At 35.2% G+C, this 14139-nt stretch overlaps 1 protein-coding gene and 1 long non-coding RNA gene across 2 annotated transcripts; both read right to left on the bottom strand.

Annotated features, from left to right (window-relative positions):
• Nucleotides 1-3336: 3336 nt before the first annotated feature.
• On the bottom strand, nucleotides 3337-4810 carry LOC138404588 (uncharacterized). Its single transcript, XR_011238481.1, has 2 exons — nucleotides 4402-4810; nucleotides 3337-3645 (listed from the first exon to the last, which is right to left on the bottom strand). It is a non-coding gene; the product is annotated as an uncharacterized lncRNA (long non-coding RNA).
• A 6997-nt stretch (nucleotides 4811-11807) lies between these two features.
• Nucleotides 11808-14087, bottom strand: LOC117995686 (DNA repair protein Rad60-like). Its single transcript, XM_069508751.1, has one exon. The coding sequence runs from the start codon at nucleotides 13575-13577 to the stop codon at nucleotides 12171-12173; it is 1407 nt and encodes a 468-aa protein (XP_069364852.1). The 5' UTR covers nucleotides 13578-14087; the 3' UTR covers nucleotides 11808-12170.
• Between the last annotated feature and the right edge of the window lie 52 nt (nucleotides 14088-14139).

Genomic DNA, 14139 nt, shown 5'->3' with positions numbered 1-14139 from the left:
ACCGCGGCACGTGCGCGAACGGACTCCCTTGAAAAAGGACCCCGTATGGGTTCGAAACTAGTCGGGCTAACGTCGACTAAACACGTGAGTACAGCCGTGGACAGATATTATTTAGAATGGAAATCACTCACGGTAGTTTAAACGCTAAAACTTTACTATTTCTTTATATATAAACCTATATCGAATCCACGTAATGACCCAGAACATAGCAGCTTATCGCATAAGCTGCAGCTTATCGCTCAATTTGCTATATAAATCCGTACTAAGTTACCTAAGTACTTATAATGCGTCCGAATTAACAATGGGAAAACATTTCCGCGATGTTGTGACGTCTTAGTTAAAAATAATATATTGAATCAAACTGTATATTTTCTAGTTAAGACGTCACAACGTGGCGGAAACGTTTTCCCTTTGTTAATTCGGATGCATTATTCTTGTCTTTGTAAATAATTCCTTTAAATATCATTCATACCACGATTTCACCGCATCGTATTCTCGAAATAAATTTCCTTTAACCGTAGAGACAGTTGGACAGATTTCACTAGTAAATACATCTAAGTTGGTTAGCTAAACATAAATACATTGATATAATAGCAATTATTAATGTTATACTTGCAAATTCAACAGTTGTACAGGTTGGCCAGTAATTCAATGTATGAATACATATACAGAACAGCCCTTTTCAAGGAATTCCTTGAAGGAATTCCTTGAAAAGGGCTGTTTTAGAGGATATCTGGAACCATCCGTTTACTCATTGAGTCTATAATCTTGCTGCAATGTCAAAGAAATTAACTAGGTACCTACCCAGTTACCAGTAGTAACATATTTATATAATAAGTATGTTTATCTAATACTCAAGTATTTTTTTTTAAAGAATATTAGCCATGTTAACTAATATTCCCCTTTCCTCTCCAAATAAGCGTCCAGCTTGTGCTAGGAGTAGGTACGACAATAGTGCAACGGGCGGGGTTTGAACCGTCGACCTTTCGGTTTTCAGTCCACTCTTTTACCCGTTGAGCTATTGAGGCTCTTAATTACCTCTATTCATCAAGAATGTACCGAATTATTGTTTATTTATTGTACCTAATATAAGAAATCTTCCCTCAGTCTCTAAGGTAGGTAGGTATTGTATATAACAGCCGATATTATTATTATCCATTCATTTCGCTCTCGAATCTCGATGTGCCACGACCCAAATTCATTAATTTATTATTCATAACTATATAAATTAAACTTTCGTTAATTAGCTTTATGATACTAGTTTTAAGAGTTAAATTAAGTTGTAAATAAATATAAGCTACGATTTGATAAGATGAAACTGAATGAGTCAAAATGACTACCTACCTATGTATGATATTATAATATTTACCCCTTGTCTTAAGTGAGGGAGCTTATATATTTTAATTTATATTTCATATTGTGAACCTTTTCAATAAAATTAGTTTACGCAAAAGAACACTAGGTATCGCTAATGGCATAGATTTACTATCTATGCAATTAAGAATTATTACTATTATGCGTTCCTAGACAGTAGATACCTGGCAGAAAATTAAAAAAAAAAATCTAAAACGTATAAATAGTCTTTTCCTAGTTTTATTCACCATAATATTAATATCCCATCTTCTATAAGTACCTACCTGTGTATAAATAACTATAAGTATATTTGTGAAAACTATGACAAATATATATTATATAAGGTACCTTGGGTACATTTGATAGCATCTGAACATCTGAACACTGAGTGACTTTAGTTTCTTAAAATCAAAGTAATTTCTGCCAGATATCAGTTTTTGTAAGTTTGACCTACTGCCTATAAACCATCAAAATACTCGTAACTAAATCTATGTACCTACTTACTTATTTCTAGAAATAAAGTTAGTCGTTTCACTTATAAAAAAATTCAATAGATAACTGTGCACATGTACCTTATCTTTTATAATATAATATAATATGCATATTTTTAATAAGTTGTTTTAATCCAAAACCTAATGGCATACCCAATCCGCACTTGGCCAGTGTGGTGAATCCTTCTCACTCTGTGAGAAGACTCGTGCTCAGTAGTGCACCCATTTCCAAAATTAATTCGAGATCTAATATTATTTAATTCGAAGCTAACCCCGAACTCTTGTAAGGCTTAATTGCGCAAATACACTTTGGCTGGGAATCTATCACAATAAAGTTGAATCGTAGATAGAATAATAGGTAGTTGATGGTGTGGCAGGTGTTGGATGGTCTACCAAATTAACAGACAAGCATGTGAAACCAAATTGATATGACAAGTTGAAGGCAAGTAACTGAACATTTGCTTTGTAACAATAGCTTTGTGATAATGTCCTTGCCATGGAAAAAATCCAATAAAACTACGGTGCGCAGACCTTAGTTTTATTGGTACTAAAACTTCTTGTTTTCGTGGATTCTATGTGATCACGTTTTTGAAAGCACTGTCTCTGAAACTATGGGTTGTAGACCCTGTTGTTGGTCTATTTTAAGTTTCAGCTTACAAAAATCTCATCACGTGATCACATAGACACCATAAAAACAAGAAGTACCAATAACCAGGGTCGGCGCCCAATAGTGTTGAAGATAATTATGAGAATACTAGGTGATGCCAGCGACTGCGTGGATTTACATTTTTCAAAATCCCGCGGGAACTCTTTGATTTTCCAGGATAAAAAGCAGCCTATGTGTTCATTCAGGGTATAATCTATCTCCATTCCAAATTTCATCCAAATCCGTTCTGCTGTTTTTGTGTGATTGAGTAACAAACATCCAAACATCCACACTTTCACATCCATACTAATATTATATATGTGAAAGTGTGTCTGTCTGTCTGTCTGTCTGTCTGTCTGCTAGCTTTTCACGGCTCAACCGTTCAACCGATTTTGACGAAATTTGGTACAGAGATAGCTTGCATCCCGGGAAAGGACATAGGCTACTTTTTATCCCGGAAAATTGAAGAGTTTCCACAGGATTCTTAAAAACCTAAATCCACGCGTACGAAGTCGCGGCCATCGGCTAGTTTATAATATTATTAAGATTAGGATTAGGATAATTAGGTTTAGGATAGTATAATTATGAGCATAAAAGATAATGTTTTGAACAAAAATTTGAATCCTAATGAATTTCCAAACTACTCATTTAAATTCTTTGATTATACTTTAAGCCCAATGTCTACTTTAAATCTAAATTGCATTATCAAATTTAGTTTATTAACATAATTATCTATAAAAAAAATAACTATGCATTACAGGTGAAACTTGCTGCGCAAGTCTTCAGCAGGGATGTGGCCCACAGCTTAAGAATACAGATGAACACTTATCGTCAACTACAACTGGAACATGGTTATTGTCTATTCTAAATAAAGTTTTTATATTTTGATAAATTTGATTGATTTTTTTTGAAAAACTAAATTCCTTAATAAATTATTAGTAGGATAATTATTATTACCGATAAATACTGAGAATCGGTAATTAATAGCAAAACCGTTAAAATCTGTAAAAAGGACATCACTAAAAAGTTACGGTTTTCCTGCTGTCACGCCATCCCTAATTTACGACAATCCGGGCATATAATTGCTACCTACCTATATATTATACTATATATAGCTCAATTACCACTCACTCACTGATTGACATAATTGTTCTCCTAGAAAGAGATAGAAAATGATATAATAATGTATGGGAGATATGTTCAGAAGTGGGATTCGACTAGGGAAAAATTATGACATTTCAGAAAAACAAGATGGCGGCCGACCTGACTTTTGTAACTTTTTTGTTTTCCAACCGATTTTGTTTAAACTTGCAGATATTGCAGATATTAGTAAACGATTTTTAGAAAATGTGAAAAAAATAGGAAAAACAAGATGGCGGCCGAGATTTTCAAAAAATTTCCTCCTGTAAAATTTTGTATGAAACTTTTTTTTTTCACTTGTGGTTTCATATAGAAGACAAAGATTCCTTTAGGGCAACATATGGAGGGAGCTGATGATTGAGGATTTCGGAGACGGGTGAAGGGCACGCTTGAGGTATCGAAGATAGGTGGGAGGTGCTCGACCAAATGTCATTCGAAACCTCATCCAATTGCCAAAAATTTGAAAAAAAATTCAAAATTCCGAAAAAAAGATGGCCGCCATACAAATTTCATCCGCGTCCAGCTCGGAGGGCATGAAAGATGGAAGAATGGTTTCTTAGCAACAGATGATCAGGGTCCGAAGGTCTACTCGATGGATGGAAAAAAAATTCAAAATGGCGGAATTTATTTTTTCATACAAAATTTAAAACTTTTTTTAAATTGTTCAAAATGGCCATTATAGACCTCGAGAGCTGCTTTAGCAGCTCGAGCAGCGAGCAAAATACTAGTTATACTATATATAGCTCAATTACCACTCACTCACTGATTGACATAATTGTTCTCCTAGAAAGAGATAGAAAATGATATAATAATGTATGGGAGATATGTTCAGAAGTGGGATTCGAGTAGGGAAAAATTATGACATTTCAGAAAAACAAGATGGCGGCCGACCTGACTTTTGTAACTTTTTTGTTTTCCAACCGATTTCGTTTAAACTTGCAACAATTGAAGATATTAGTAAACGATTTTTAGAAAAAGTAAAAAAAATTGGAAAAACAAGATGGCGGCCGAGATTTTCAAAAAATTTCCTCCTGTAAAATTTTGTATGAAACTTTTTTTTTTCACTTATGGTTTCATATAGAAGACAATGATTCCTTTAGGGCAACATATGGAGGGAGCTGATGATTGAGGATTTCGGAGACGGGTGAAGGGCACGCTTAGGGTATTGAAGATAGGTGGGAGGTGCTCGACCAAATGTCATTCGAAACCCGATCCAATTGCCAAAAATTTGAAAAAAAATTCAAAATTCCAAAAAAAAGATGGCCGCCATACAAATTTCATCGGCGTCCATCTCGGAGGGTATGACAGATGGAAGAGTGGTTTCTTGGCAAAAGATGATCAGGATCCAAAGGTCTATTCGATGATTTGAAAAAAAATTCAAAATGGCGGAATTTATTTTTTCATACAAAAATTTTTATTATTCAAAATGGCCATTATAGACCTCGAGAGCTGCTTTAGCAGCTCGAGCAGCGAGCAAAATACTAGTTATATACTATATATAGCTCAATTACCACTCACTCACTGATTGACATAATTGTTCTCCTAGAAAGAGATAGAAAATGATATAATAATGTATGGGAGATATGTTCAGAAGTGGGATTCGAGTAGGGAAAAATTATGACATTTCAGAAAAACAAGATGGCGGCCGACCTGACTTTTGTAACTTTTTTGTTTTCCAACCGATTTTGTTTAAACTTGCAGTTATTTTAGATATTAGCAAACGATTTTTAGAAAAAGTGTAAAAAATTGGAAAAACAAGATGGCGGCCGAGATTTTCAAAAAATTTCCTCCTGTAAAATTTTGTATGAAACTTTTTTTTTTCAATCACGGTTTCATATAGAAGACAAAGATTCCTTTAGGGCAACATATGGAGGGAGCTGATGATTGAGGATTTCGGAGACGGGTGAAGGGCACGCTTAGGGTATTGAAGATAGGTGGGAGGTGCTCGACCGAATGTCATTCGAAACCTCATCCAATTGCCAAAAATTTGGAAAAAAATTCAAAATTCCGAAAAAAAGATGGCCGCCATACAAATTTCATCAGCGTCCATCTCGGAGGCTACGAATGATGGAAGAACGGTTTCTTGGCAAGAGATGATCAGGGTCCGAAGGTCTACTCGATGGATGGAAAAAAAATTCAAAATGGCGGAATTTTTTTTTTCATACAAATTTTTTTTATTCAAAATGGCCATTATAGACCTCGAGAGCTGCTTTAGCAGCTCGAGCAGCGAGCAAAATACTAGTTATACTATATATAGCTCAATTACCACTCACTGACTCACTGACTGACTCATTGACATAATTGTTCTCCTAGAAAGAGACAGAAAATGATATAATAATGTATGGGAGATATGTTCAGGAGTGGGATTCGAGTAGGGAAAAATTATGACATTTCAGAAAAACAAGATGGCGGCCGACCTGACTTTTGTAACTTTTTTGTTTTCCAACCGATTTTGTTTAAACTTGCAGTAATTTTAGATGTTATCAAACGATTTTTAGAAAAAGTGAAAAAAATACGAAAAACAAGATGGCGGCCGAGATATTAAAAAAATTTGCTCCTGTAAAATTTTGTATGAAACTTTTTTTTTTCACTAATACTTTCGTATAGAAGGCAAAGATTCCTTTAGGGCAACATATGGAGGGAGCTGATGATTGAGGATTTTGGAGACGGGTGAAGGGCACGCTTAAGGTATCGAAGATAGGTGGGAGGTGCTCGACCAAATGTCATTCGAAACCTCATCCAATTGCCAAAAATTTAAAAAAAAATTCAAAATTCCGAAAAAAAGATGGCCGCCATACAAATTTCATCCGAGTCCATCTCGGAGGGTATGAAAGATGGAAGAGTGGTTTCTTGGCAAAAGATGATCAAGATCTAAAGGTCTATTTGATGACTTGAAAAAAAATTCAAAATGGCGGAATTTATTTTTTCCGCCGACTCACTCATTGACATAATTCTTCTCCTAGAAAGAGACAGAAAATGATATAATAATGTATGGGTGATATGTTCAGAAGTGGGATTCGAGTAGGGAAAAATTATGACATTTCAGAAAAACAAGATGGCGGCCGACGTGACTTTTGTAACTTTTTTGTTTTTCAACCGACTTTGTTACAACTTGCAGTTATTTTAGACATTAGCAAACGATGTTTAGAAAAAGTGAAAAAAATTGGAAAAACAAGATGGCGGCCGAGATTTTCAAAAAATTTCCTCCTGTAAAATTTTGTATGAAACTTTTTTTTTTCACCAATACTTTCGTACAGAAGACAAAGATTCCTTTAGGGCAACATATGGAGGGAGCTGATGATTGAGGATTTCGGAGACGGGTGAAGGGCACGCTCGAGGTATTGAAGATAGGTGGGAGGTGCTCGAGCAAATGTCATTCGAAACCCCATCCAATTGCCAAAAAATTGAAAAAAAATTCAAAATTCCAAAAAAAAGATGGCCGCCATACAAATTTCATCAGCGTCCATCTCGGAGGGTATGAAAGATGGAAGAGTGGTTTCTTGGCAAAAGATGATCAGGATCCAAAGGTCTATTCGATGACTTGAAAAAAAATTCTAAATGGCGGAATTTATTTTTTCATACAAATTTTTTTATTATTCAAAATGGCGATTATAGACCTCGAGAGCTGCTTTAGCAGCTCGAGCAGCGAGCAAAATACTAGTTATACTATATATAGCTCAATTACCACTCACTCACTGATTGACATAATTGTTCTCCTAGAAAGAGATAGAAAATGATATAATAATGTATGGGAGATATGTTCAGAAGTGGAATTCGACTAGGGAAAAATTATGACATTTCAGAAAAACAAGATGGCGGCCGACCTGACTTTTGTAACTTTTTTGTTTTCCAACCGATTTTGTTACAACTTGCAACAATTGAAGATGTTAGTAAACGATTTTTAGAAAAAGTGAAAAAAATTGGAAAAACAAGATGGCGGCCGAGATTTTCAAAAAATTTCCTCCTGTAAAATTTTGTATGAAACTTTTTTTTTTCACTTATGGTTTCATATAGAAGACAAAGATTTCTTTAGGGCAACATATGGACGGAGCTGATGATTGAGGATTTCGGAGACGGGTGAAGGGCACGCTCAAGGTATTGAAGATAGGTGGGAGGTGCTCGACCAAATGTCATTCGAAACCTCGTCCAATTGCCAAAAATTTGAAAAAAAATTTAAAATTCCGAAAAAAAGATGGCCGCCATACAAATTTCATCAGCGTCCATCTCGGAGGGTATGAAAGATGGAAGAGTGGTTTCTTGGCAAGACATGATCAGGATCCGAAGGTCTACTCGATGGATTGAAAAAAAATTCAAAATGGCGGATTTTTTTTTTTCATACAAAATTTTTTATTATTCAAAATGGCCATTATAGACCTCGAGAGCTGCTTTAGCAGCTCGAGCAGCGAGCAAAATACTAGTTATACTATATATAGCTCAATTACCACTCACTCACTGATTGACATAATTGTTCTCCTAGAAAGAGATAGAAAATGATATAATAATGTATGGGAGATATGTTCAGAAGTGGGATTCGACTAGGGAAAAATTATGACATTTCAGAAAAACAAGATGGCGGCCGACCTGACTTTTGTAACTTTTTTGTTTTCCAACCGATTTTGTTACAACTTGCAACAATTGAAGATATTAGTAAACGGTTTTTAGAAAAAGTGAAAAAAATTTGAAAAACAAGATGGCGGCCGAGATTTTCAAAAAATTCCCTCCTGTAAAATTTTGTATGAAACTTTTTTTTTTCACTTGTGGTTTCATATAGAAGACAAAGATTCCTTTAGGGCAACATATGGAGGGAGCTGATGATTGAGGATTTCGGAGACGGGTGAAGGGCACGCTTGAGGTATCGAAGATAGGTGGGAGGTGCTCGACCAAATGTCATTCGAAACCTCATCCAATTGCCAAAAATTTGAAAAAAAATTCAAAATTGTGAAAAAAAGATGGCCGCCATACAAATTTCATCGGCGTCCATCTCGGAGGGTACGAAAGATGGAAGAGTGGTTTCTTGGCAAGAGATGATCAGGATCCGAAGGTCTATTTGATGACTTGAAAAAAAATTCAAAATGGCGGAATTTATTTTTTCATAGAAAATGTATGACTTTTTTAAAATTGTTCAAAATGGCCATTATAGACCTCGAGAGCTGCTTTAGCAGCTCGAGCAGCGAGCAAAATACTAGTTATACTATATATAGCTCAATTACCACTCACTCACTGACTGACTCATTGACATAATTGTTCTCCTAGAAAGAGATAGAAAATGATATAATAATGTATGGGAGATATGTTCAGAAGTGGGATTCGACTAGGGAAAAATTATGACATTTCAGAAAAACAAGATGGCGGCCGACCTGACTTTTGTATCTTTTTTGTTTTCCAACCGATTTTGTTACAACTTGCAACTATTGAAGATATTAGCAAACAATTTTTAGAAAAAGTGAAAAAAATTGAAAAAACAAGATGGCGGCCGAGATTTTCAAAAAATTTCCCCTTGTAAAATTTTGTATGAAACTTTTTTTTTTCACTAATGGTTTCATATAGAAGACAAAGATTTCTTTAGGGGAACGTATGGAGGGAGCTGATGATTGAGGATTTCGGAGACGGTTGAAGGGCACGCTTGAGGTATTGAAGATAGGTGGGAGGTGCTCGACCAAATGTCATTCGAAACCTCATCCAATTGCCAAAAATTTGAAAAAAAATTAAAAATTGTGAAAAAAAGATGGCCGCCATACAAATTTCATCGGCGTCCATCTCGGAGGGTATGAAAGATGGAAGAGTGGTTTCTTGGCAAGAGATGATCAGGGTCCAAAGGTCTACTCGATGGATGGAAAAAAAATTCAAAATGGCGGAATTTATTTTTTCATACAAAATTTAAAACTTTTTTTAAATTGTTCAAAATGGCCATTATAGACCTCGAGAGCTGCTTTAGCAGCTCGAGCAGCGAGCAAAATACTAGTTATACTATATATAGCTCAATTACCACTGACTGACTGACTCATTGACATAATTGTTCTCCTAGAAAGAGATAGAAAATGATATAATAATGTATGGGAGATATGTTCAGAAGTGGGATTCGAGTAGGGAAAAATTATGACATTTCAGAAAAACAAGATGGCGGCCGACCTGACTTTTGTATCTTTTTTGTTTTCCAACCGATTTTGTTTAAACTTGCAGTTATTTTAGACATTAGCAAACGATTTTTAGAAAAAGTGTAAAAAATTGGAAAAACAAGATGGCGGCCGAGATTTTCAAAAAATTTCCTCCTGTAAAATTTTGTATGAAACTTTTTTTTTTCACTAATACTTTCGTATAGAAGACAAAGATTCCTTTAGGGCAACACATGGAGGGAGCTGATGATTGAGGATTTCGGAGACGGGTGAAGGGCACGCTCAAGGTATTGAAGATAGGTGGGAGGTGCTCGACCAAATGTCATTCGAAACCTCATCCAATTGCCAAAAATTTGAAAAAAAATTCAAAATTGTGAAAAAAAGATGGCCGCCATACAAATTTCATCGGCGTCCATCTCGGAGGGTATGAAAGATGGAAGAGTGGTTTCTTGGCAAGAGATGATCAGGATCCCAAGGTCTACTCGATGGGTGGAAAAAAAATTCAAAATGGCGGAATTTATTTTTTCATACAAAATTTAAAACTTTTTTTAAATTGTTCAAAATGGCCATTATAGACCTCGAGAGCTGCTTTAGCAGCTCGAGCAGCGAGCAAAATACTAGTTATTATACTATATATAGCTCAATTACCACTCACTCACTCACTCACTGACTGACTCATTGACATAATTGTTCTCCTAGAAAGAGACAGAAAATGATATAATAATGTATGGGAGATATGTTCAGAAGTGGGATTCGAGTAGGGAAAAATTATGACATTTCAGAAAAACAAGATGGCGGCCGACGTGACTTTTGTAACTTTTTTTGTTTTCCAACCGATTTTGTTTAAACTTGCAGCTCTTGTAGATGTTAGTAAACGATTTTTAGAAAATGTAAAAAAAATTGGAAAAACAAGATGGCGGCCGAGATTTTCAAAAAATTTCCTCCTGTAAAATTTTGTATGAAACTTTTTTTTTTCAATCACGGTTTCATATAGAAAACAAAGATTCCTTTAGGGCAACATATGGAGAGAGCTGATGATTGAGGATTTCGGAGACGGGTGAAGGGCACGCTCAAGGTATTGAAGATAGGTGGGAGGTGCTCGACCAAATGTCATTCGAAACCTCATCCAATTGCCAAAAATTTAAAAAAAAATTCAAAATTCCGAAAAAAAGATGGCCGCCATACAAATTTCATCCGCGTCCATCTCGGAGGGTATGAAAGATGGAAGAGTGGTTTCTTGGCAAGAGATTATCAGGATCCGAAGGTCTACTCGATGGGTGGAAAAAAAATTCAAAATGGCGGATTTTTTTTTTTAATACAAAATGTATGACTTTTTTAAAATTGTTCAAAATGGCCATTATAGACCTCGAGAGCTGCTTTAGCAGCTCGAGCAGCGAGCAAAATACTAGTTATTATACTATATATAGCTCAATTACCACTCACTCACTCACTGATTGACATAATTGTTCTCCTAGAAAGAGACAGAAAATGATATAATAATGTATGGGAGATATGTTCAGAAGTGGGATTCGACTAGGGAAAAATTATGACATTTCAGAAAAACAAGATGGCGGCCGACCTGACTTTTGTAACTTTTTTGTTTTCCAACCGATTTTGTTACAACTTGCAACAATTGAAGATATTAGTAAACGGTTTTTAGAAAAAGTGAAAAAAATTTGAAAAACAAGATGGCGGCCGAGATTTTCAAAAAATTCCCTCCTGTAAAATTTTGTATGAAACTTTTTTTTTTCACTTGTGGTTTCATATAGAAGACAAAGATTCCTTTAGGGCAACATATGGAGGGAGCTGATGATTGAGGATTTCGGAGACGGGTGAAGGGCACGCTCGAGGTATTGAAGATAGGTGGGAGGTGCTCGACCAAATGTCATTCGAAACCTCATCCAATTGCCAAAAATTTGTTTTTTTTTTTTAAATTCCGAAAAAAAGATGGCCGCCATACAAATTTCATCGGCGTCCATCTCGGAGGGTATGACAGATGGAAGAGTGGTTTCTTGGCAAGAGATGATCAGGATCCAAAGGTCTATTCGATGACTTGAAAAAAAATTCAAAATGGCGGAATTTATTTTTTCATAGAAAATGTATGACTTTTTTAAAATTGTTCAAAATGGCCATTATAGACTTCGAGAGCTGCTTTAGCAGCTCGAGCAGCGAGCAAAATACTAGTTTTAAATAAGATTACAATAATTATAATCAATAATAATTAATTATTACAAATAAATTGACAAAATACAATACACAACTAAATTAAAACATGTAATTCTAATAATAATATCCATATTTATACTTTATTATATAAAGAGGTAATGTCGTTAAGTTTGTTTGTAGGGGGTAATCTCTGGAACTACTGAACCGATTTTAAAAATTAAAATTTAGATTTTAAAAATATATACATATATGTAAAATAGTCTACCAATCCGCACATGGCCAGTCTGAGAGGAGACCCGTGCTCTGAAGTGAGCCAGCGATGGGTGGGTGGGGAATAGTCTTACCTACAACAATGTCACCATCAAATTCAAACTTTAGCTTATTCAATGGAAGCTCCAAGCGTTCAGCGCATTGTGTCATTGCTAACGATACTTTATCATCTTTTCCAATCGTTATTTCTACAGGCTTTTTACTATTTTGACATTGAAACTTAATCTGGATTCCGTTAATTGTAGTCTTTTCGTGAACTATGTTTTTTATACTTTGACTAACGACTCCTCCATCTATGAACTTGGCGATATTATAATCTATTGACGCGGGTGTATCATTACAAGTTAAAATTTTATTGTTGTACGTGAACAGTAACTTGTCTTTACCAACGTTTTCCATTTGCGAAAAATGATCAAATATTTGCGTTAACTTTTGGTACTTTCGTATCGTGAATTTAAAGATATCCAGACTTTTCCATATGACTTTCACGGATAACGGTTCATTGTCCTCTGCATCTGTTTCTTCGTTATCTAACATGACTACATCGTCCGTTACTTTGGTTGGAAGATCACTGGTAGGCTTACTAAATAATGGTACATCAGCAGATTTATCGTAATATTCATCGGTATTACCGACACTATATATAGGGTAACTCGAAGTCATAATACTTGGTAACACCATATTCATGATTGATTGCCATTGATTGCCCCTTCCTCTACATCGTCGTGATGGAGTACTCCGACCCCTTTTAGTAACATTACCAGTTTGTAAACCGTCTAATACCTCTTCAACGGAACTGTTTGGTGAATAAGTTGCTCTCCTTTTTCTACCTCTACTCCTACCTGTTAATCCGTTTAGTATATTTGCAATCATTGAATTATCTACTTGTGATGTTGAACTGTTCCTTCCATTCCGCCTATTACTTGTGCCATTTAATGATTCAATCGTGTCTAATGCATTACTTATTTCAGTGTCTGTGACATTGTTTTTCGATGCCCTACCTCTTTTTTCACCTCTACCTCTGCCTCTACCTCTTGTGTTACTAACTGCAGGGGGTTTTGGAGGCTCTACAGTGGTTTCTTTCTTTTTCCTGCCCCGACCTCGGCCTCTTCCTCGAGCGGGCTTCGAATTTTTTGCAATTATTTCGTCCAAAATCAAATCATCCTCCACTGAATCAACAAGCGAATCATTAGCAGTGTTACTTCGTAAATTTTCCGCAATTTTTGTCACAGTTACATCATTTTCTACAGTACCGCTGCATTCATGACTTTTCCCGGTATTATTCGTTGAACCCTCTTCGCATTCCAGGTCTTTTCGTAATTGCTCTCGAGCGAGTCTAATGTTTTTAAATACATTTACATTGCTATAAAAGCCATCGTCAGAATCCGATGAAGACATTATTTAAATCACAGCCCACATGCAAAAATAACAAACTAACAAATAATATTTGTTTATTATTGACTTGAAATCAATCACTGTTCACAATTTTTTCAAAAACTTAACTTTATTGAAACTAATGTTTCTTTATCCTTTCTAATTTTTCTGATTTATTTGGCAATTTTTGTATAAACAAGCGAAAAAACAAGCAAAACCAAGTTTTTTTAAGAAAAAGAATGACATTTGTCCATGGACAATTTGTTTTTTCTTCAACTGGCTATACGGCTCTGAGCTCCAGTCTTTTTGAGCCCAGGCTATAGACCATAGATTATGTACTATATACTAGCTATAGACAAAATATAAATATGCCACAGATGAAGAATTAACAATTTTTTTTACCACAATACTAAGTAAAATCATCTTTAGGTACGGTCTAACTAATTTGAAATTATTTTCATGTAGTGAATTTTTTAAGTCACAGGTATTTCACAGGTTTCACTTAAAGTGATTTTTCAATTTTCATACAATCTTACCGATTTTAATTTAAGGTATACGAAGCCTCGATAGCTCAACGGTTAAATGA

This window comes from Maniola hyperantus, chromosome Z, assembly GCF_902806685.2.
Source record: "Maniola hyperantus chromosome Z, iAphHyp1.2, whole genome shotgun sequence".
NCBI lineage: Eukaryota > Metazoa > Arthropoda > Insecta > Lepidoptera > Nymphalidae > Maniola > Maniola hyperantus.
This window is presented reverse-complemented; position numbering and strand designations above follow the sequence as displayed.